Raw genomic sequence first — 24,615 nt, 5'->3', positions numbered from 1 at the left:
TGTTAGAGGGCTGTTTCACAACACCCCACCCCATCATCTATAGACTAAATGTAGTTCCAGTAAAAGTCTCAACAGATTTCTTTGCATTTTTTTTTTACTTCATTAGCAATCAGGGGAATGGAAGTTCAAATCCTGGGGTGACAATAAACAGATGGGCAAAAAGAATATCTAGTGTGGTGTGGACAAAGAGAAGGGGAGACCATCCCTGTCCTTGGTGGGAGTTGTCTGTAAGCAGATGCTACTTTCAGAAATGCCAAAGACACATACCCCTGTCTTTGCAATCCTAACATACGCACATACGCATCTCCAATGAGGATGTACGCAGTGTCACCAAGAGACAAGAAAGAATAATGCCCAGAGAGACACTCCTTACCCTAGACCCAAATGGCAGAACAGACAGAAGACTTTTGGTAAACTCATACAGTGGTGTACCTCAGAGCAGTAAAAACCATTATGCTACAAGTGTAATTGAAATGTTGGCCCTAGAAGGTCACATGCTAATGTAATTCCATTTGTGTGCATTAAAAACAAGCCCAAACCAAACAACCTGGAGGACAGGTAGTAAACTAAACCTCGTGCTTCAGAAGTATGACGGGGGTTAGACAAAGGAAAGCAAGGACGTGATTAATATACTTGTAAATTGTGGTTAATTCTAGAGGGGTGTGATAGATGATCCCTGAGCAATGGCTTTGTTTTTATTTTACCTGTATATATTTGTGATAAATGGGTGGTATCATTTCTGTTCTTTTTTTACGCTTTTCAAAGTGCACTGGGTTTTAATAAGAAAAAAGGTTTAAGAAACAATTGCTTGTTATAAGGAAAACACACACATATACACACATATGTAAAATAAATATTCAGAATTTTATTTGAAGATTCCCAAAGAAATCCCATGAGTTAGAATAGCAGAAATAGAGGGCTGAAATGGTGAATGAAAAGATGAAAGAAAGGAAGACAGGGAGAGAGGGAGGGGAGCAAAGGAGGAAGCGATGGAGGGAGGAGGAAAAGAGGAAGGCTATTCCATACAACAATGTAATTAAAGAATTTTTAAATTTCAAGCCATGTCTCTCAGCTCATACAGACTCTTGTCAGAGAGCACAGTGACCTGACTTTGGTTCATGAATTCTATATGGTGGCAAGAGAGGATTATGACAGTTGCTCATTGGTCACTAAACACACACTGCAGTACACCCACACACAACTGTACACATGCACACACAACTGTACACATGCACACACATACACACAACTATACACATGCACACACAACTGTGCACATGCACACACACAACTATACACATGCACACACACAACTGTACACATGCGCACACACACAACTATACACATGCACACACACAACTGTACACATGCGCACACACATACACAACTATACACATGCACACACAACTGTACACATGCACACACACAAGTGTGCACATGCACACACAACTGTGCACATGCACACACAACTGCACATGCACACACACAACTGTACACATGCACACACACAACTGTACACATGCGCACACACACAACTATACACATGCACACACACAACTGTACACATGCGCACACACATACACAACTATACACATGCACACACAACTGTACACATGCACACACACAACTGTGCACATGCACACACAACTGTGCACATGCACACACACAACTGTGCACATGCACACACACAACTATACACATGCACACACAACTGTGCACATGCACACACACAACTGTGCACATGCACACACAACTGTGCACATGCACACACACGACTACACATGCACACACACGACTGTACACATGCACACACACAACTGTACACATGCGCACACACATACACAACTATACACATGCACACACAACTGTACACATGCACACACATACACACACAACTATACACATGCACACACAACTATACACATGCACACACACGACTGTACACATGCACACACACAACTGTGCACATGCACACACACGACTGTACACATGCACACACACGACTGTACACATGCACACACTAAAAATCTTAATCTTAAATTTTTTAATGTTTTAGATAAATCTTCAAATTTAAATCTACTCTTGGCTATGTATGTAATAAAAAAGAATGAGCACATATCTGAATTAACTAATTGGTCTAGCCTTCAGGAAGATAAAAATGCCATTTTTCAAATATACCTCAAAATTACAGAGTAGGACAAAAGGGATATACCTAAATCATGGGTAAAACTCCCATGGTTTGGTATGTTTTTCTGACAGTTGGAGAAGAAAATACAATTTTAGTTTCAATCAGGCTATATCATCACTTCGGAAAATGGTGTCAAAAACATGCTTGAACACACTTGCTGCACCTGTTACACCAGCAGCATCTGTTAGAACAAAATGTGACCCCATAGCTGCCTGTCAGCCCGGCCACAGAGTCACCAGGGATGCTTTTGGTGAGGGAGTTTCTCTTGGTGTGCACAACGGGATGAGTGTTGAGATCCCCCGTGATCATGCTGTTTGCGTCAGCCTCAGTGTAACGCAACAGCACAGCCCACACAAGAAAAGGCTGTGCTCTAAGAGTTCATTCTGCACCCTGCTTTAGAGAAAGTGGTAGATAAGCTGATGGCCTCGGTGTCAGTGCCTGTCTGAGGTAGACAGTGTCCAAGGAGCCCACCGAGGCTGTGAAAAATGGACACAGAGTGAGGGGCAAGAGCAGACTTCACACTGCTGCTCCTCCTTAATTCTACCTTTGGTAATCTCTGCAGACCTTGTCATGAATTTACAACAGGGGCTTGCCTAGGTGCCAGTAACTGTAGGTGACTAACCCAGACCCACACAGATCTGAACAGGCACTGCGCTGGTACCACAGGCTCTCACTTTTTTTTTAATATTTCCTCTTCTTCCTGAAGTCTTTTTTTTTTTTTTTTTTTTTTTTGGCCAGAGGGTAAAGGATTATTATCAGTTCTGTGAGGAGAGAAAAAATAATCTTAAAATTTCACACAGATGAGTGAATTCTATAAAGTGTTAATCTTATCCAGAATCAATGCCCATGGCCTAAATGATGCTTTATAGGTTTACATCAAGTAAACATCCAGAATAGTCATTTGATGAACACAGTTCCCACAGAGTGAACACTTGGGGCTTCTCATTGACACTAAGTAGAGTCTAGCTTACTTCTAGCTACTTACACACAAAATTTTAAAGTTGAAACTGAACTGTATAATAACTAATGCAAATTTGAATAATCTGTGTTGTATTTATTCTCACTGTGGCTGGAAGACAGTATTCAGCACCAAGGGCGCTGTCAAGTAAGACAAGGGTGTCACCTATGACAACAGAGAGGTCTCAGAAGAGAGGAAGCAGCCAGGCTGGGTCTGGGGCTGCGGGCAGTGCAAAGGAGAGCAGCGGAAGATGGTCTAAGCCTGAGTGGGACTGGAAGCGGCCAGCACACCTAAAACTGGGCTGTATTGGTATAACTCATCAAATACCCGGACTCAAGAAGCTCAGCTGGTCCAGGTTTCAACCTGCACCACGGGACCCAGTTTCCTCTCCTCCCTGTCCCCTATGCTTGGTTTTATTTTCAGGCACTCTCCTTATCAGTTGCCAGATGGTGTCTGGAAGTTCTGTGAGCTGCCAGAAAGCGAACAGCTTTCGGAGGATTTGAGGCCTGCAGAACTGGATAGTCAGGGCCAGGAAGTCACTGGAGAGTTTGGAAAAAAGGATGTTATGGGTTGAACCTGGTCTCCACTCCCAACTTATGCGGGAGTTATAAATTAATGACAGAAGGCTGAGTGTTTAGGGTTGATTATAGCAGGTCACTCAGGTGAAACCTTCAAGACTGCATCCCAGTGGCTTTGTAAGGAGAGGAAAAAGACACTACCCACCAGCTGAAACACACAAACCCGTACCATGATGCACTGCAGCCAAGAGAGACCCTCACAGACCCCAGTCCATGCTGATGGATCTTTCAGCCTCCAAAACTATGAGCTAAACACACCTCTTCTCTATACTAATGCCTTGGGTATTTTATTACAGTAACAAAACTGGACCAATGCAGTTATAGGTTGGAGCCTCAAACAAAATCTGGGTACTATGTCTGTAAGAGAAAGATACGGATGTTTGAGCACTAAAGTGTGCTCAGCTGAAAATTTGCCCTGCTTCCTCTCACTGTTTGTGGGGACCATTACCCATGCTCTGAGGAGAGTGATGCCCAGGTGTTCATTGGTTGAGTCTCTTTCCCCAATACTGTTATCTTCTCTCCATTTCTTCTCTTATCTCTTTATTCCTTGACAGCCTGCTGTTGTCTAGAAATATCCTCGGAGTGTTAGGTGAACTATTACAGTGCCCAAACACTGTTCTTTTGAAGACACTACTGTCATTCAGTAAGTCATTTCTTCAGGCTTAAACTTTTCAAAGTGTAAACTCACTTCCCAAGGACTTACTTCTGTGGGAATTCTGTATATCATAGGTTTGGTTTCTCTAACAGCAATAGAAACAATTTCATTTAGGGTAAAAGCAGTCGGGATAGTATCCACCAGAAAAAAATGAGTGCATTACCAGCACTGTACTAATCAGTACAGTATTTGTATTCTCAGGCTGTTCAGTAAAAAAATTGTTTTGCTTTCACTACATAGCTCAGGCTAGCCTGAAAGTCACTATTATAGATTAGGCTCCTCAAATTCACAAGGATCTGCCTGCCTCTGCCTCCACAGTGCTGGGATTAAAGGTGTGTGCAACCATGCCCAGCTGTTCAGTAAAAACACATCTCATAGTCCTAATTTATTTGTGACTGCCCAGACAATAATAGAACAACAAACAGCTACTTGAAATGCTCAGCAAGAAGGCCATGGAGAGCCTGTTCCGTGCATGATACCATAATTCAGGGATGGGCTAGTTTGAAGGCATCATAGGACCAAACGCCGTGGGAGATTTTATACAGGAAAACCAATGTGTGTGAGAAGCTCTGGATTTCAGAAGTTTATCTCTGGGCATTTGGGAGTGGCTTTGGAGGGACATCAGAGGGCACAAGAAGGGCATGTCAGACAAGGGTTGTTAAGTTTCAGAGCACACTGGTGAGCACTTCTGCTGGGTCCACTGCTGTCTCACTGCTTCCTCAAGACTCCAAGCCTCTTAGTCAGATCCCATGTCGCTCACAGCATCTGCACCTCACTAGGTGCTGGGTAGGCTGAGCTGAACACTGGAGAGCGTGAACTGATGGACGGAAGCACGGAGGGAAAGCTGTATGCACCCACAGGAGAAAGAGAAGCCCCCAGCTCTGTCACGAGAACAGAGGAGGTTCGCACAGCACAGCTTAGTGTCCAGACAGGGATCACACCTCCTTAGCTACGCCGTTAACAAATGCCTCCACTACAGAGGGTCCCCAAGGCCTGTCTTCATGTATATTTTACATCTTGAGAAAAAAACGCAACTTTTATCGAGTAGTAAACAGACTTAATGTATATTTTGCACTTGAGAGGTGGCAATAAGAAGATCAGAAACTCCAGGTTACCTTCAGCTACACACCGAGTTCAGGGACACCCTGGACTGCATGAGTCCCATCTCAAACAAAACAAAACAAAACACACAAAATAGAACGAAAGTTACAATTAGCCTTGGAGATCTAGACATTGTTAGTTTTCAGGCATCTGAACTGGCCTGTGCCCTTGGGGTTCTGACAGGATACATCCTCAGCTGCAACCACTAAGAGCACTACCTGTGCATAGTCACCACATTCCTTTTAAAAGGGCCCTGACCACCTCCCAGTTTTTCCCTCTGTCTGTTCCTTTCTCTCTCTCTGGTTCTCTGCCTGTCTCTCCCCCCACCCCATCCCTGCCTCTCTTTTCTCTTTTGCTGCTCCAGAAGCTGGTATCTCCCTTCCCCTCCCTCCTTTTCCTATTCCTTGTCCTCTAATTAAAAAAAAAAACCTGTGTGAGCTCTGTCACATGGCATCTTTCTCTCTCACACTGCTTTTAAAAATGACAACATAGTATAGTGGAAATAATCATACATTCAGGAACTAAGAGTCTTGCTCTAAGGTTAGGGTACTGGACTTGACTTCCTGTCATATATGGTCCATTATATTCTTGAAAAATGAAAAAGCTTTCTTTCTGAGACTTGCAACACAGGCTGGTTGCTAAGTTAGTATAACTCTGTCCTCCAAACATGACTTCATGGACACACTGGAGGGTTAGCTATTCAAACTGGCCACTGGATTATATAGTAGGCTACAATTGGTTATTCCTGTGCAGGTTGGTGTATTCTTTTAAAAATTTCATTTTTAATGATGTGTGTCTATATATATGAATGTAGGTGCCTGCAACCACCTGACACTGTTGCAGGGAGCCAAACTTAGGTCCCTTGTAAAAGCAGTGTGTGCTGTTGGCTGCCAAGACGTATCTCTAGACTCCAGGTGGTGTATTTTAAATGTACAGAGTATTTCTATTAATATTTTAAATGAGATTATCTGACTCTGTGTGACATGTTTTTACTATTAGAAAGTGAATTCAAGCCGGGCGTTGGTGGCGCACGCCTTTAATCCCAGCACTTGGGAGGCAGAGGCAGGCGGATCTCTGTGAGTTCGAGGCCAGCCTGGTCTACAAAGTGAGTTCCAGGACAGCCTCCAAAGCCACAGAGAAACCCTGTCTCAAAAAACCAAAAAAAAAAAAAAAAAAAAAAAAAAAAAAAGAAAGTGAATTCAAATGGCAATTAAGCTATGATGCCTCTGGACTACTTCCAAACATTATTTCTGTTTTGGATGATGCTGTTATCCATAACTGTACTTTCTGGACTCTACTGGATTTCATTTTTAAAACATGACTCTAGTTATTTAAGATAGAGAATACAAGCAGTACGGGACATGAATGAGTAATAGAAGCAGCACAGTGTAAGGTAAGCGAATGTGGGGTGCGGGTCTCTATGTCTGCCCACTGCACACTGGGACTCTAGTGAGTAGTTAACATCTTCATGCTTCTGCTTACCTGAGAGGCGGGGAATAGCTGTATCCACTGCCTTTGTCATTACACTACTTGCCAACATATTAGAAAGTAGCAGATTAAATATGCTACCCTTCCTACCACGGAATAAACGTTTTCCTGACATTTACTTAATTAGCAAATATTTGGAGGCTGCAGAATAAGGAGTTGAAGTTATCATTTCTAATCCATCAGTGTAAATCAGGGTTTCCTCTAAGTTGCACAATGAAAACCAAAGGAGTGGACAGGATTGAATATCAGTGATTCATTAACACTGACGTGCACTACTCACAGTTGTGCAATGGCGGGCTCCCAGACTGAGCCCTTGTGGAAGCTCTAGAACTCTCTGTGCTCGTATGACTTGATATGGTGTAAGATTTCACTGAGGTTCTCATCAGATATTCTCATCTGTAAATGGAAGGCAGTCATAGCACTTTCTGGAAATTTTCTTCTAAATTTTTTGTTGTTATTTAAAGTAAGCCCATTATTTTCAGTGTTTAATATAAGTAAATACTATAAAGTACTATTTCTTTTAGTAAAAGTATCACTATCTGTTTTATACTGTTAGGTTATAAATTGTATCTCATTTGACATAAAGGTATTATTTTATGCTTGAAAATGGCCCTCCCACAGGAAATTCGTATCTTGTTTCTAAATGGTCAAACTATCAAAGTTTAAATATCCTATGATTATGCTGCCCCCTGTTGACCCAGTGTCTTTGAAATATTAAGTCTTCTGAGAATGGAAACTTTTGTTCCTTAGTATTATAGGTAAGTAATCCCACAGATGATCATCATAAAAAAATGCAGATGGTAAAATACTGAATGCAGCTCTAAGTAGAATATGGAGTATTTCAATATAGTTATGCAAACACCAGGATGGTAAGAACAAAGAACAGTAGTCATAGCCATCCCCTTCCACAGAAGCCCGTGGTCGCTACTTAAAGTAATGCTGACACCTGCTGGAAAACAGGTGTCAGGCTCAACTCTGCAATGATCAAGTCTCAATTCTTCCAGGAAACTGACAGCATATGCATCTTGAGCTCTCCACATTAGAACATTTGTATTTTTGCTGCTGCAAAGTCTTCCTGTTGATTTGAAAAACATGGCTCTGTAAGCTCATATGGAACATCACTCTTAGGAGGCGTGGCTTTGTTGGAGTGGGCTTTTTGGAGGAAGTGTGTCACTGTAGGGGTGAGCTTCCAGGTCTCCTAGGCTCAAGCTACACTGAGTGTGGCACAGAGTCTACTCTGCTGCCTGCAGATCAAGATGCAGAACTCTCAGCTCCTTCTCCAGCACCATGTCTGCTGCACACTGCCAGGTCCCACCATGATGATAATGGACTGAACCTCGGAAACTGTCAGCCAGCCCCAATGAAATGTTTTCTTTATAAGAGTTGCCGTGGTCTCAGTGTCTCTTCACGGCGATAGAACCCTAGCTGAGACAGTGTTAAAATTGTATTTTCCATGAGTTAGCTCACATATCTTGGGTATCCTCTTTCAGTCTTACCCCATTGACCAGAGTTGGGGAAATTTTCGTCTAGCAATCATTTCTGAAAAACAAACACATTTTTATTTATTTACTTTTCATTAGTTAAACCCATGAGGAGGACAGCATCACACAGCTTCGGTGTCCAATGGTGTGTAGGAACGCTGTTTCAGAATTTGGCATGAGCTGTTACAGGGGCCTGAGTTACTTTTCCTGTGTCACTTTTGAAGCTTTACCACCAATGGTTGCTGTGCTTTTTTTTTTTTTTAATCTACATCAGCACATCTCTTACCCACATAGGATTGGGTTTCATCTCCAGAATAACCTTTAATTTTAAGAAGAGCTGTGTGCTTCCTCCGGCTCAAATGCCATGCGCCACAGCCTTCTAGGCACATTTACCTTCTACAAGTTCCATTTTCAGCAGGCCCACACATGCGCCAAGATGGTAGAAGGAGTCTAGAAAGTATTTTGAAGCCAGGTGTGATGACACATGCCTGCAATCCCAGCTCTTGGGAGGCTGAGGCAGCAGCACTGTGCATCTGAGGTCACAGTGACACTCTCCCAGAAGGCAAACACGAAGGACGGAAGCATGGCAAAGTCTCTGGCAGGCGTGCCCGGCTCACAAGAGACTAGAAGAGCTTTGCAGCAACTCTACCTATTATGGAGTGAGTGCTACCACTGAAAGCACTTGCCTACTGACATTCTAGCTGCTTTCTATCATAACATGGAAATCCTTGTTCCCATCTTGCCCAGTTATAAGATTATATAAGGCAACATATAGTGCTTTCACTTCCGTAACATATTGGCATCATAGCTGTCTTTGCTCATCCTATGCCTCTCGTGTACCATACTAGGCATCCTCCCATGGGCGTGTATGGAGGAGGTGGGGGGGGGTAGAAAGCAGACATGAGAGAGAATTCTGCTCTTAGTCAGGTTTTCTCCACAGCCGTGTCATCTGTGACTTCTGATTCTCTGAACTTCTGGCCTTGACTGGCTCCTCTGATGTCTCGGGTCTTTCTTTACTGTATGAGTGGGGGGAGGGATCATATTATCACACCCTACCTATCCCCACACTAAGGCGAGAACACTTGACACCAGTAAGCTGTACTTCCACAAACATCTCTCTCCTCGAAATACTTAATGGCAGAAGAGTAAAGCAGGCACTTCTGAAAGTTCTCTGCTCCACACAAGCATCATAAGCATCAGCAAAAAGCTGTGAAAATGAACCTTTTCAGCAATCCGAGCTAACCCAAACTCCCTGCCTCAGAATGCTTTCAGAAGAGCATAACTGAGTATCCTAAGAACAATGAGCCTCACAGCCCTTAAAATTCAGCTCCCTAGTTCGCCATCTTAAAAAGCGGGCCCCTCCCAAGCTGGGAAGACACTGAGCAGGAAACAGGGGTTGGAGTGGCCAGCAGCCTTCTCAGAGAACTGCCCTGACTCAGCTTGCCTCACAGTTCCCAGGAAGGTTCTATGCTCAAGGCTCCATCTCACTTGGCTTTGGACTTGAGCTATGTAATCACAACAGCTGTGCCCTTATGGCTGACAAAGGCTGGTTACAATTCTTGGAACTGTTTAATGCTGTAACTACCAAAGGTGCAGTTCTAGAAGAGGCTAATTGGAGGTCCCTGAAAACAAGAGGAAAATCTACGGGGAATGAGATATTTTAACAAGCTCTAAAGCTTCGACACCTTCTTAGGGACCCAGAGGTCAATGTAGCAGGTAAGGTCCTAATCCTCATGTCCAGCTGGCCTAAGACTCTGTGCACTCAGGAAGTGAAAGCTAAAGCAGCTTTAAGCTGGCTTTAGGAACCCTAAAGGCATATTACAATACACATAACCCCATAAAATGCTGGGAGAATTAATGATTCAAGGCTTTTAGGGAATATCAGTCCAAACATTAGCTGATACCAATGTAACCAGAGTCCAGCAATTAGTCCAATTGCACATGATAAACATTAGAATTTAAAGAATTTACCCGTTTTCAAGCAAAAAGCAGCGATAATGAGGGAAAAGCAACAATAATTGGGATATGGGCCCCTTTATAGATGCAGTCTTTTATAACACTTAAATTTCTACCTTTTTTAAACAACAAAAAGGTTACAAGAAATAAAAACAAAACAAAACCCCAAAACCTCAACAGAAACTGTGCAAGGTAGAAATGGGCTTCAGGAGAAGACTGTACACCAGAAACTTTTCTTTTCTTTTGTAAATAAAAATTAAATTGTGTACATATCTGTGGGTTTGTGTATATGAATGTGGTACCCATGGAGGGTCCAGGATCCCCTGGAGCTTTAGTGACAGGTGACTGTTAGCCACCCAGCGTAGGAGCTAGGAACTGAACTTGGATCCTCGACAAAGCACAGCCCACACTTTTAACCTCTGAGCCACCTCTCCAGCTCCTAAACCACATCTTTTAATCATGTTCAAATAGCTAATGGAAACCATATAAGTACAGAACAGTTATAAAGAGATGCAAATGTCTGTTTAGAAAAAAGGCAAACGAAAACTCTGGATTTGAAAAGTATAACTGAGATGAGAAATTCAATAAAGAGATCAACAGCACTGAATTGGAAGGTTAAGTAATCTGAGGATTTCCAGCCTAAGAGTGAAAAAAATGACAAGAAAGAGAATAAAGCCTCAAAGGCCCGTGAGAAACCTCATCAAGCATAACGTATCAGAATTCTGGGAGGAAGGACGTGAAGGCACAGAAGACATCTCAAACCATGACTGAAAACATCTCAGTCTGATGAAAGGCATCTGTGAGGACCTGAGTGACAGCAGCCTCGCAGGCTCCCACATGTTTGAACACTTGGCCCTCAGTTGGGACCTGTGTAGGAAGGATTGACTCGGAGCCGTGGCCTTGTTGGAGGAGTGTGTCAGAGAGGCAATGAGAGAGTGAGACCAAAATGTCATTGCTATTGTCCTGGAAGACAGAGAAAGGGACCGCGAGCCAAGAAACAGAGGTGGTCTTTAGAAGACAGAAAAGGAAACACAAAGCACGGCCCTTTCCTGGCTGACAATTGGAGACTAATGTTCTTCAAATGTAAAGGTAAGAAATTTTATGTTTTTCATAATTTGTTAAGGCAGGAATGGGAAAACAATATACAACTCTTTACTATCCAATTTAAAAGACAGTGAATAAAGCAATAAATCTAAACATTTGTTAATAAACTTCTAATATATACTGATGTAGTTTGTATGGTAATAACAGCAAAGATGGAGAAGGAAAATGGATGGGGCACACATAAGCAAATTTTATATACTACTGAAATTAGGTTGGTGCTCACTTGAATTACATTACTTTAAATTAAGATGTTAATTGTAATTCCCAGAAAACTCACTAAGGAAGTAACTTGAAAAACAGAGTAGTAGAAAGGTAAATAATGCAGCATATTAGAAAATACCTAACACAACATAAATCTGTAATGGAGAAGCAGAGAGACAAGGAGTAAGTCATAGAAAACAAATGGCAATAAGGCATTTTGGTCAACAGTAATCACATGGAATGTAGACGGGCTAAACATCCCAACACTGAAGCAAGGATTGGCAGAATATACCTCAAACAACAGGCCACAACAACATCCATAAGAGCTCTTTGTTAGATATAAGGACACCAATGAGGTGACAGTAAAAAATGATTGAAAAAAAAAGATATTTCATGCAAGCATAAACAAAAAGAGAACAAAGAGTGGCTATACCAGTATCAGCCCAAATATGTAGTAAGACAATTTAATATGAAACAAAGAGTAACATCTTATAATGATAAAAATGTCACCCAATGATGTAGCCCCCAATTCAGATTTTCCATTCCCTTTTAAGCCATTTCAGAAGTTTACAGGATTTTTGCAATTTGTTTAAGTTGTATAATTCATTGAAAGAAGAAAAGAACACTAAACTCTTATATCTTTTATGAGTACCACAAAAAAAACTTAAATACTAGCAAGCTGTCACAACACAGTAGGATTTATTTAGGAATGTTAGGTGAAGCTAACAAATAGAAAACATCAATAGACTGGGAGAAGGCTCAGCTGGTAAAGTACTTGTCTTACAAATGTTATGATCTCATTTTCATCACCAGAACCACATAAAAAGCCAGTCATGGCAGTATGTGCCTATGATCTCAGTGATGGTAAGCTGAGAGGTGGTGACAGGCAAACCCCTGCTCACTTGAGATCCGGGTAGCCTGACCTATAGAGCAAACTTTCAGTGTGTAGCACTTGAGTACCAACAGCCATTGTCCACATGCTCACCACACACACATGCACTGCACTCACACAACACACAGTAAATGTGATACACCACCACAGCAGAACAAAATCTGTATCTCACTGGAAACAGACAACGCTTATGACAAAATGCTGTGACAGCAGCCAATCAGGAACTAAAGGGAGCTTCCTCAGCTAGTAATGGATAGGTATGAAAACCCCACAACTACTATTCTTAGTCTTAAAGGAGTGGATGCTTTTCCCTCCAAGGTCAGGATCAAGATAGGGACATCTGCTCTTACTACTGCAACACTGTACTAGAATACTAGTCAAGGCAACTGGATATGCCAAAAGATAGAAGGTTGAAGAAAATATAGTGTCTGATAATTGTTAAAAAAAGTATGGAAGAAATTTTATCCAAGACCATCTCGAAAGGGACGTATAAGAAACAGGTGCTGTTTAAACTTGTCCAAAGGGGACTCTGTGTGTGAGAGGACTTCCCTTGTCTCCTTCAAAACAAGCCAGGAGAAGCAGGTCAATAGACAGCGTTCTTTCATGGCCTTCTCATCTGTTCCTGCCTCCAAGTTCTTGCCTTGAGCTCCTGCCCTGACTTCCCTTCATTATGGGCTATTACATGGAAGTGTAAGATAAACCCTTTCCTCCCCAGCCATACCAAGACAGCCACAAAAAAGACTATCTGAAAATTAGTTCTGATCCAAATTTTGTTATATATTAGTTACTGACAAATGGAATGGCAAACTATGGTTTATATTTATTAAAACAAGAATAAAGAAGGATATTTCTGAGAACCTTCATGAAACTTCATAGGTAGTCCTTCAAATCCCTCAATTATTTCATAAGATGTAATTTTAAACATGTTTTCATAGAGCACTAAAAGAAGTTGCAAGGAAGTGAAAAGCAACTACCTATAGAGGCTGTTTAATCTATGAAGTGCTGTTCTGGACAAATGTGTTAATATTATCGTCTCACTTCATGTCATCTCACAGTGTAAGCTCCAGAATAGCCAAGTGGGTTATGCTATAAAACACATCCTTGAATACAGGTAATAGGCCACTTGGTATATTTTCCCAAATATCTTTTCCTAAAGGACCAGTGAAATTGGAGATATTATTTGTTAGTTTCTGAAAATTTAGCTCTCATGTTTTTGATGACACAATCTGTTTAAATAAATCAAATCAAAAGAAAACCCAATCTACTGAACATTGGTTAAAAAAGTTCTCTTTGCTATGATATCAAACCCTCTTAACACTCTCTTATTTTTCTCTTCTCAAAATATTCTCAGCTTCTCACAAAGGCCATAATTTTAATATTTAAAGTAAATCTAAAATATAAAATTTTTCCAAAGGTAATGAAACAGTTAACATTTTTAAGCATATATAGTCACTTTCCATTCATACCTACCTCAAAATATTCAAGAGTGAATTTCACTACAAGTATTTTAGGTAAAGTTATTTTTAGTAAAGGTGATTTTTAATAGTTTAATTGGTAGCAATTTGAGTAGGTAATTCTGGAAAGACACTTTACTCTGTTAGTGAATCTTTAGTGTTTTCTCCATGATGTCCTTTGTTTCATGTTAAATATTATGATTAGAGACAGCCAGTGCTTTAGAACTTGGCAATGACACGTTGTAGTCTTGGATACTCGGGAAGTAACAGTGAGAAACCACCACGGGAGGAAAGGCAGACGCGGTGGGACAGGAACAAGCCGTAGCTACCCAGGCTTTGGACTCAGTGTTAAAAGACAGGCACTGAGGTCCAGACTGTCTTTCTTTTCAACAGATTGAAATAAACACTACACCATGCCGTTAGCTTGTGCCTTCTGGGCGCCCAACTGTTACTCTTTCCACTGCTGGTATCTTAAATTCACGTTCCCAGTGCCCACCTAACATGATCTGGGAGGTGACCCCACCTTCACCCCTCACCCCTCAGCTCCTGAGCCTGAATTAATATCACTGTCTCCGCAGCCACAGTGTGTGGTCCTGCACGGTGCCTGAAGCCTAGTGAGACAGGAGTTTCAAGGCCGCAGGGTAGGGCGCGCAGCCCAAGGAGAAAACAGCCCTTGCTGACATGATCTTAATTGTCCCTAAAGAAAAGCCTGCTCTTGGGGTTTCCCTTACACTTAGGGTGCTCCTTGCTGAGTACTCACATGACACTGGATTTCGAACAGATGCAAACAGTCATTCCATACAACCTCCGCTCTTCATGAGTAATGTCAACTGATGGTGAAAGATTTTCCTAAAAATGAAATATGCCTTCATCTTTTCTATAATTTCAGTCTATGTTTATAAATTCTGCTCATAATCTTTAATTTTAGGGATTCTGAGAAATTTTTAACTATAAAAAACAAATTACTTGAGAGAAAAGACAGGTTCATATTCTAAAGTTGTTTACATTAACATTTATCGATAACTCAAAGCCCCTTTAGGCCAAGTTTAGTATTGTTAGATATAATGACAATATACAACATGCTGAAGACATACTGTCAGGGCAGGTGCTGCATGTACCACTCTGGGTAAACGGAGGCCACGGCATCCATCTCAAAGAATATATATATATCATACACACATACATATTTAAAATTGTATCTAGCATATGGGACACTATTCAGGCTAAAGAACACTAAAGAATTTGTCTTTCTCAGTCTTTTCCGACTACTATAACTTTCAAAAGTGGTATGTAAGAAAAAAATCTACTACAATCAAACCCTAGTTCTGACTGGCAGTGCCTCAGTACAGCATGGACTGCCTACGATGCCTCTACTTTGAACTGTGTCTGAAAGGATTTAGTGAAGGAAACAATCTGAATATTTAAAAAAGATATATCTAATGGAGAAACCAGGAGCTTACGACATTGCTGGAAAAGTGGAGGGCTTAGCTCCGAATGGGTCCTGCAGGAATGGCTCTACAACATGGAGAAACATGCTGCTCTGCTCCCCAAGCTGTTGCTACAATGAGCTGAACACACACTAGGTCAGTCATCACCTCTGCTGCTACCACTGAGGCTCAAGACCAGCTACTAGCATGCAGATGGGGGTGGGGAGAGACAACTTTCCTTGGACTTGCTAGAGCAGTATGAGAGCACCTGTGGTAGAATATTATTTTCAGGAGGGTGACTTTTGTTTATGCTGCATCTGTTTAACTCTGCGAAGCTGTGATTCTTTGCCTGTCTAAAACACCTGATGGTCTAATAAATAGCTGAGTGGCCAATAGCAAGGCAGGAGAAAGGATGGGCGGGGCTGGCAGGCAGACAGGATAAATAGGAGAAATGATGGAAGGAAGAGCAGCAAGAGGACAAGGAGAGGAGGATGTCAGGGGCCAGCCACCCGGCCACCCAGCCACCCAGCCACCCGGCCACCCAGCCACCAGGCCACCCAGCCACCCGGCCACCCAGCCACTCGGCCACCCAGCCAGCCACGGAGTAAGAGTGAAAGTAAGATATATAGAAGTAAGACAAATAAAAGCCCAGAGGCAAAATGTAGACGGGATAATTTAGGAAAAGCTGGCAAGAAACAAGCCAACCTAAGGCCAGTTGGTAATAATAATGTTACTTATTACTCATAAGTAATAATAAGACTTCGTGTGTGATTTATTTGGGAGCTGGGTGGTAGGCCCCCAAAAATCCAAAAGAAAGAAATTATCAACAACAGACACCCGTCTTACTTTTCCCTTGCCAACCATGCACAAATGCATTTAGCTGCAGAATCAGATTAGCAGAAGTCTAGGAAATCTCAGGCAAATGCCTCCTCCTAAGTGTAGGAAACAAACTAAAAGGAGCTAGGAAGATTTGCCCACGGCCAAGCAATCTAATGTGACTTTGACTTTGAGAGAGTCATGGTTATACTAGTCTGTTTTGCCATCTGCAAAATGGGTATAAATGCTTTGAATATGCAATGCCCTTCATAGGCTTTGTATTATGGGCTTTGGGCAAGTAACTGGATCATGAAGACTCTAACCTAATGAATGAATCAATTCTATGATGGATTTTATGATGGCTTTACTCCGGGTGGTACAAAAAGAAGGCGGGGTCTAGTTGGAGGACAGTTTTCCTCCGAGTGCTGGCAGTCATGAGCTGAGCAACCCCTGAAACATGCTCTTGCTCGGGCCCCAGGCCACACTATGTGGAGCCAGATGACTCTGGGCTGAAATATCTGAAACCATTATTCAAAGTCAGCTCTTCAGTTGTCTTCTCAGGCACTGTCACTGCAACAGAACTGGAGTAGACCCAACAATGAATGAGTTGTGCTGAGGACATATGAAATGTGCACTAGAGAAATGAGTTTCCCTTGTGATTTTGAAGCCTTGGTTTTAGTATGGGAAATCTGATACCCTTTGGACCCTCATTTGTTTTGCTACCTGTGATCTTTTAGGATTTTTTTTTAACCCTTAGGCCCTGGTAGTAAATCTCCCTTTCAATATATCTTTGGTAAATTATGATACTATCATTTCAATGACAAGTGACAGAAGAAGAAATGTCATTATTTAGCTGTCATAGTAAACAAACTACTTTCATTCTTGCTTTGGCCAACTTGTCTGATTTGTATCAGGACTTCTCATATGGTTAAACATCTCAAGTTCACTGATATTCATACGACTGTGAAAACAGGGCAGAGCTGGGGTGTTTAGTTCATACAGCTGTGATAACAGGCAGAGCTGGGGTGTGTTTAGGAAAGGCCTGGCTATATATAAACCTAGTATTTAAATAAGATTTAAAAGAGAATATCCCAAGAGAGTAGATTTTCATGTTATAAAAAGCCTAAATCAGCTGGGCAGTGGTGGTGCAGGCCTTTAGTCCCAGCACTCGGGAGGCAGAAGCAGGAGGATCTCTGAGTTCAAGGCCAGCCTGGTCTACAGACTGAGTTCCAGGACAGCTAGGGCTGCATAGAGAAATCCTGTCTCGAAAAACTAAAACAAAACAAAACAAAACAAACAGAAAGCCTAAAGCTGGGGTTGGAGAGATGGCTCAGCATTTAGGAGCACTGGCTTCTCTTCAAGAAGACAGGTTCAATTCCCAGCACCCACATGACATCTCATAACTGTCTGTACTTTCTGTTCCAGGGGATCCAACAGCTTCACACAGATGTAAATGCAGGCAAACACCAATGTACATAAAAAAAATAAATAAATTACAAAAAAAGCCTAAATCCACTCGAAAACTCTTGATGAGCAAGTGACACGGAACATTAACCTATAGGTAACATTGATCCTTTAAAGTGAAGTAAACAAACTATAGAAATATAAAGATATAGTTTTTCTAAACAAATTATATACTTGATTATATGATATCAGGTAATTATATAATAGAATAAATCCAAATTCTGGGCCTAAGAAAGAAAATATAATCATTACATTTGTAATAGTAACTCCAAAAAATAACAGGTATAATAAATCTACAACAAAAAGTTAGAAATATTCAAACTGAGTAGGGAGGCTGTTTAATCACACAACAGCAAATCCTATTTACAGTAACTACAAAGGTTCCACACTCATTGTTTCTCCCATTCAGCACCATTGCAACCTTGCAAAGGGCTCAGAATGGGTAGCTACCAAGGAGGTGAAGGGGATTAGCCTTTCCATCGGAGGGACATGCAGACAGACCTAACACCTCTGAGTGTGCATTTTCCTTCAATAGATCCAAGTATGGAATAAAGGCATGGAAGGACCTCAGGAACATGTGCATGTCTAGTGACAAAAATTTAATTCTTGAAACAAACAGGAAATGTAAAGACTAATTTATTACTTACATTATTCTTATGGACACAATTATTCTTTACCTGGAATAGAATTAAATATAACTTTCCAACAGACATTTTCCCAGATTATTGCAAGTTCCTATGATGTCTACTGCATGGAGAAGACAGAGAGTGAACATCTGCAAAATTGTTTCCTTTACTTCTAACCTTAAAAATGAGATTCCCTTTGTCACAGGGCTACTTTCAGTACTTCTCTGGCTTGTGTTGTAGTGCAAAACAAACATCAAATGTAAATCTAGACCTCAAGAAGCCTGGGAGAGTGAGTATTACAGAGTGTCAAAAGGAGGTGGACTTCCTCAGGCTTTAGAGAGCTGAAAAGGTGAGGAAGAGCTAGAAAATGGTACCTGCCCACTGCAAACACTGATAGTGCAAACACTACCCCATCCCTGGTTCAGTGGATAAAGGCACTTACCACCAAGGCTGATGACCTGAGTTTGAACCCAGGACCCGCATGCTGAAAGGAGGGAATCGGGCCCTGGGACCTGTCCTCTGACTATCACACACTGGGACCTGTCCTCTGACTATCACACCCCTTTCATTTTAGTCATCAGAAACTTGATGCTCAATATACCTTAGAAAGCTTACATAGCTGGTCGAAATGGAACTCACATCTCTCAACTTTCAACACATTTTTTCTATGTACAGTGGTCAAGGAGGCACACTCAAGGTACAGCCATATTTCAATGCTGTTTTAATCTTTCCAGTAGCAAAAAACGTCACAGAGTTCTTAAAAAAAAAGTCATTTTATGTGTCCTGACTCAAGAAGTTCCTGAACAACTATCTATGAAACTAAATACTATAAGTGAATTATATCATTGTATATGAAATAAACTGCAAACTTTAAACATATTTTTAAAGTAATTTGCAAATTTAGGTGCTGAATGGAGACTTCCTTGGTGAAAGGTTAATATTCTTGCAATAATAGCAATAATAATCACTAGAAAGCTACCAGAATGACTAAATATGGGAGTTATCTTCCCCCCACAAATGTACCTCATAAACATGCTTTACAGAATCAAAGTGAAGCTCTCAAAGAATAATAACAAGAATTCTTCATTCATCTTATATTAAAAGTTAAGCAAAGAGAACACATTAGTACTAAAGCACATACAGAAAATACATGAGGTTTTTTGCTTTGTTTTATGTTTCCAAGGCAGGGTTTCTCTGTATTGTTTTAGAGCCTATCCTGGCACTCGCTCTGTAGACCAGGCTGGCCTTGAACTCACAGGGATCTGCCTGCCTCTGCCTCCTGAGTGCTGGGATTAAAGGCATGGCCACCAATTGATATTATACTTTTATATTCAGTATAATAGTATTATAAATTGGTCTAACAACTGTAATGTGACTAATTCTAAGATTCTGAAAGCATGGGAAGGGCCAAGCAAGGACAAAGAGTAACGAGATGCAGCTACTAAATTTGACAGCCACACTGCCACCTAGGGGAAACTCCTAAGAGCAGAAGACAGACACCTTTCTGTAGATGGAAATAGTATGTTTTAGAAGCTACTTACCTATCACTTTCTCCTTCTTGGAAGTAGCCCCTAGAACTTACTGTACTGCCTGACCAAAAGCATTACAGAATCCATGACTACTGAGTAATGCATGCAATATAGGAACCATTAGTTTGAGCAGAAGTAAAAATGTTCTATTGTTTATGGCAAAGAGTACAATTAATATAGAACTGGGAACAGATGAAGTATCCAAGCATTTACAAACACATAGGTTTTGACACCAGTTTTTCTCTTCTAATTTAACTCAGTTATTATTGTATAAAAGCCTATTATCCATAGAAAACTACCACTCATCCATACATAGTAGATAGTGAAAATTTTTTAAAAAGTAGATTAATAATAGCAGGATATTTCATGCTTATGAAAATGTGTACCCCTGAAACATCATATGCTCCTTCTTTTTTCCTGTTATAAAGCACTCCTGTTTGAAAAGGCATTTACACAGTGGATACAACTTAACTGTAAAGAAAAATGAAATCATTAAATATGCAGGTAAATGAATGCAAATGGAAAAACTTCTACATGAAGGCACCCATGCCAAGAAAGGCAAACACCGTGTTCTCTCCAAAATGTGGGGTTAGCGTCACATCTCCTGTTTTGTGTGTTTAACTTAGAGCACAAGTGGAAGCAGGAAACCAGGAAGGGGCCCTGGGGATGCTCTAAGAGAGGGGATAGTAGATTAGAGGTGATGTGGAAGCAGAAAGGCAGAATCCTGGGGGTGGAAAGGTGTAAGCCTTGGCCATGGTTTCTTTTCACAGCAATGTTTACCAAAACATGGGGCAAACAACTACTTTTTGGTTAGATTTGAAACCTGCTTCCCCAGAGAGAATTTCATGCTCAGCTTTGTAATCCTGGACAAAACCCCACGGCAGGGGAGGACAAAGGCCCTGGGCTGCTCTCACCCTTGGCTAAGGAAGCTTCTTTCTGCAGGGGACAGGAGTCACTTGGAAAGAACACAATTGGTCAAGGTTCTGAGAATAAGACTGAGTGCTCAGCTCTATGTGGGACACCCATGTCAATGCCCATCCCCCCAAGGCTCAGGGAACATCATTGAAGAGAAGGCAGAAGCAGGGTAAGAGCCAGAGGATGGGTAAGAGTGCTGTGAAGTGTTTTCTGGACATGATGTGACTACTGCATCCATAAATTCACAGTAGCTGTCATTGTCTGTACAGGATCAAGCCAGCCAAAGTCCTATCACAGATGGGTAGATCATGTGTCTCATGGTCGTACCCCTTACTGAGGAGCTGTTGGCAGTTGACAGTTGCTGGGAGGGAGAGGGAGAATCAGTCTTTTTCTGAGGATGTGGCTATCGGTAGGAGTCCATGTTCCCGTAGATGGCCCCACATCAATGCATATGGGCAGCACTAACCGGGCTTAGTGGGTTATTTAAAAAAAATATGTAGCTGGGATGGGGATATGTTGAGGGAGACATGGGAGGAATTTGGGAAAATATGATCATATTTTATTGTACACATGTATGAAATCCTCAAGAACAAGAAAATGCTTTAAATGGCATTTCCCCAAAATTGATTATTCTAAAATTTTTAAATGAGGTGTTAATTGTATCAATAAAATGGAAATTCATAAGATGTATTATACCTACCATCATTTTTCCTTATAAAGACCCTGCAAGAACCTGGTTGAAGTAGTCTGGCTGCATGGTGAATGGAAGCTGGCAGGTTCAGGTACTGCCTGGTATAATGCAACAGGCTAGAGCCCAGGCTTTAGGCTGACACGGTCACAGCTTAGAAACAACCATGAAACATCAGACCTCTAACTTAAAATTTAAATATATTCTCAAGTCTGCATATTTACATTACAAAATGTTTCTTTTTCCAATATAACACAGAAAGGAATAAATATAAGTCATAATTTACACTTACCCAAGTCACAGATTTTCTCATACTGAAATAACTATGTGACATAATGCATCTCCCTGGTTTAAATAAACAATGCAGTCATTACTCTCCTGTAATCTGCAATGCCTCATGGGAATTTTGTCATATATATATATATATATATATATATATATATATATATACATATATATATTATAATCTGGAAAAAATTAAAAAGCTTGAGGCCATAATTTTTCACTGAGAAATACTTTTGTCTTTTCTCAAAAAGGATGAAAAGTATAACAAGGACTTGTTTTTTACTTTTAAAATAATTTGTGGTGGTTCTAGAAAAATAATTCTATCTTGGGCAGCAGTATACACTCTGTATAAGATGGGTTAGACAGCTCCTCCTGCACCATCTAGTTTAACTTAGGAGGAAAAGGGTAACTTCTGCAGTGAGTGTGGATAATGAAAATCCGTCATTAGGGTGGTCAACAGGAACGAATGCAAAGACCTGCTTGAGAACTCAGAAGGAGAGAACAAAGCACATGAAGTGAATCACAAAACAGAAAGGCTTAGATAGATGTCTGGTTGCTATGCAAATGACACAGCGTGGAGGCAGTGGGGCTGGTTATAGACTTCTTCTGTTGCGTGTGTTACATGCCACGAACAGAAACTGTATCCAGGGCATTCAATGAGATACTCACAGAAGGATTGTAAGAAGGTTCCAGTATCACCGGTAACGACATTTTCCCTTGAAGATTCAACTTTGTTAAATAAAAAATCTTTTCCCCCACAATCTTTTCTTTCTTCATACGATGGACACCATATAGTCTAAACCTAACTGCATAGTTTCCGATCATCTCCGATTCAACGTGGTTAAATCTGAAAGTTTCTGTGAAGACAGGGCATGGTCCTCTCTGGATGCTGGTTTTGGCTCTCTGTTTCTTTATAGGTAGAAGAACAAGGTGTACCTGCCATGAGTTGCCACCTGTCCTGTTATATGTTGGAATGTCTGTGACAGCTGTCACCGTTACCAGAAGCTTCTGTCTTTGTGAGTCATAGTCAAAAGTCACGTCCAGTGTGCCATATTTAGCTTCTGGCTCTGGATCAAAAGGTTTAGGAAGCTGTGAGGAGGATCCTTGAGCTGACATGTCCTAAGAAAAGCAAATTTAAATGTTTTTAGTTTTTAACCTTATTACTTAATCTAGCATGTAAATAAATGCCAGTTTCTTTTAGAGTATGATATAAAACAATTTTCATTTGCTGTCATGGGGGAAAACTTAAATATCAGTCAACTACAGGTCAAAGTTACCTTATAGGGCACCATAATTAAAGTGGCAAAATACTTCACAATGAAGACATCTTTTGGGTGCAATATTCACTATCACGGTTTTGAGAAAACTGAATGTATATTTATATAAACCAGAATTTAATGTACATATTAATGTCATAGTCTTTGCTCCTGATGGAGAAAGCTGCAGAGAAGAGCAAAGTTCAATGCTACAGAGAAATATGGCTCCATTTCCAGGGATGTCTAAGATGACTCCATCTAAAATAGAATACATACAGCACAACTTAAAACAGTAGAAATGGGAAACCTGAATAGAAATGCAAAGGGCTCAAGACACTCTGCATTCAAACAGTTACTCTCCATATCATAGACCATGTTTATCTTAATTTTCAATCAGAATTCAAAACAACTGTGTTTCTCTCCATATTAATTGTCAATGACATGGTGAAATACACATTTTAAAATGAAGAAAGGCTAAAACTGCACGTTACTTATGACACGGTCAGAAACTGAGACCATTTTACCAGCAGCTGTCTCAAATTCCTACTAGTCTAACTACCTGATATGTCTGGGGATCTTACCTAGTTACCTAAACCTTTGAGCCACACACTGTGAATCTTCAAGTATTGAATAAGATACGACTGACCTTGGATTCAGAGCTACTGAACAGTGTTGACCTTGGTCTTCCTTCCCCTATTAGCTAAAAGGACACCCCGCCCAGAAGCGCACTGCACCCCATAGGCTCTCTTAGATGTGCTCATAGTACAGCTTGGGCAGATGGAAGCACACAGAGCTCCTGTGAGAAACATCTGTCTCAATCTTGCAATGGAAGTGCTTGCTTTCCATTCTCTTTCCACAAGCAGGCACACAGGCAGTGTGTGGGATCAGTCTGAACCCAAAGAACAAGGACAGGGCTCAGGCCATGGAAGATTCAGATGAAAGAGAAGCTGGACCTGAAAGAGGCCGTTATGAACAGCCTTGCTTATTCAATTGAGTAAAAGACAAACAAGCTTCTGAGTTAGTTTTTCAGTCAGCTTAGCACTATGTTAGCTTGGGGTAGAAAGCTCTTCTCTAAGTAGAAAACAACAGGACAGGAACCCCTGACACTGCATAGTGTTAGCATAGCAAGTTCATACCTCCTGAAACACACAATTGTGGGTATCTACAGATAGGCAAACAGCCTGAGAGACAAAGGCAGAAGTCCTAAGGCCACAACCTATAAGATCCAGGGATTGCAAAGAATATGTGACGGAACACATACACACTAGAGAGGAAAAGCCCGTGCCTCACCATTCTGACCCAGAGCCAAGAGTTTTATCACCCATAGGCTCTGCTTACGAAATATAACGAAAAATCCTGTTTCCCAGGTAGCAAGTTTCTCTAATTGGCAAGTTCCCATGGTAGACAGGTATATTTTCCCCTTTCTCTCTCCCATAAACAAGAGTTTACTGCCAGTTGTGGGTGCCCCTTTTCAAATCTCAATGCTGGTCCTTGCTATCAGGTGATAAACAGAACTTCTGAGGAGTAGACAGTGAGAAAGATGCACAGGCCTG

At 41.1% G+C, this 24,615-nt stretch overlaps 1 protein-coding gene across 7 annotated transcripts in view; it reads right to left on the bottom strand.

The window, feature by feature from the left end:
• Positions 1-24,615, bottom strand: part of Syt14 (synaptotagmin 14) — a 114,608-nt gene that overhangs the window by 13,838 nt on the left and 76,155 nt on the right. For 6 of the 7 annotated variants that reach the window (XM_040738072.1, XM_040738069.1, XM_040738070.1 and 3 more), the window contains one exon: positions 22,476-22,925. In XM_040738072.1, the coding sequence (XP_040594006.1) occupies positions 22,476-22,925 (450 nt within the window). Of the gene's footprint in view, positions 1-14,816; positions 14,906-22,475; positions 22,926-24,615 lie in introns of all 7 variants that reach the window. The other variant, XM_040738068.1, reaches the window with a different exon arrangement.

The sequence above is a fragment of the Mesocricetus auratus genome, unplaced genomic scaffold (genome assembly GCF_017639785.1).
Source record: "Mesocricetus auratus isolate SY011 unplaced genomic scaffold, BCM_Maur_2.0 Super-Scaffold_100676, whole genome shotgun sequence".
NCBI lineage: Eukaryota > Metazoa > Chordata > Mammalia > Rodentia > Cricetidae > Mesocricetus > Mesocricetus auratus.
Note: the sequence above shows the minus strand (reverse complement) of the source record. Positions and strands in the feature narration are given on the sequence as shown.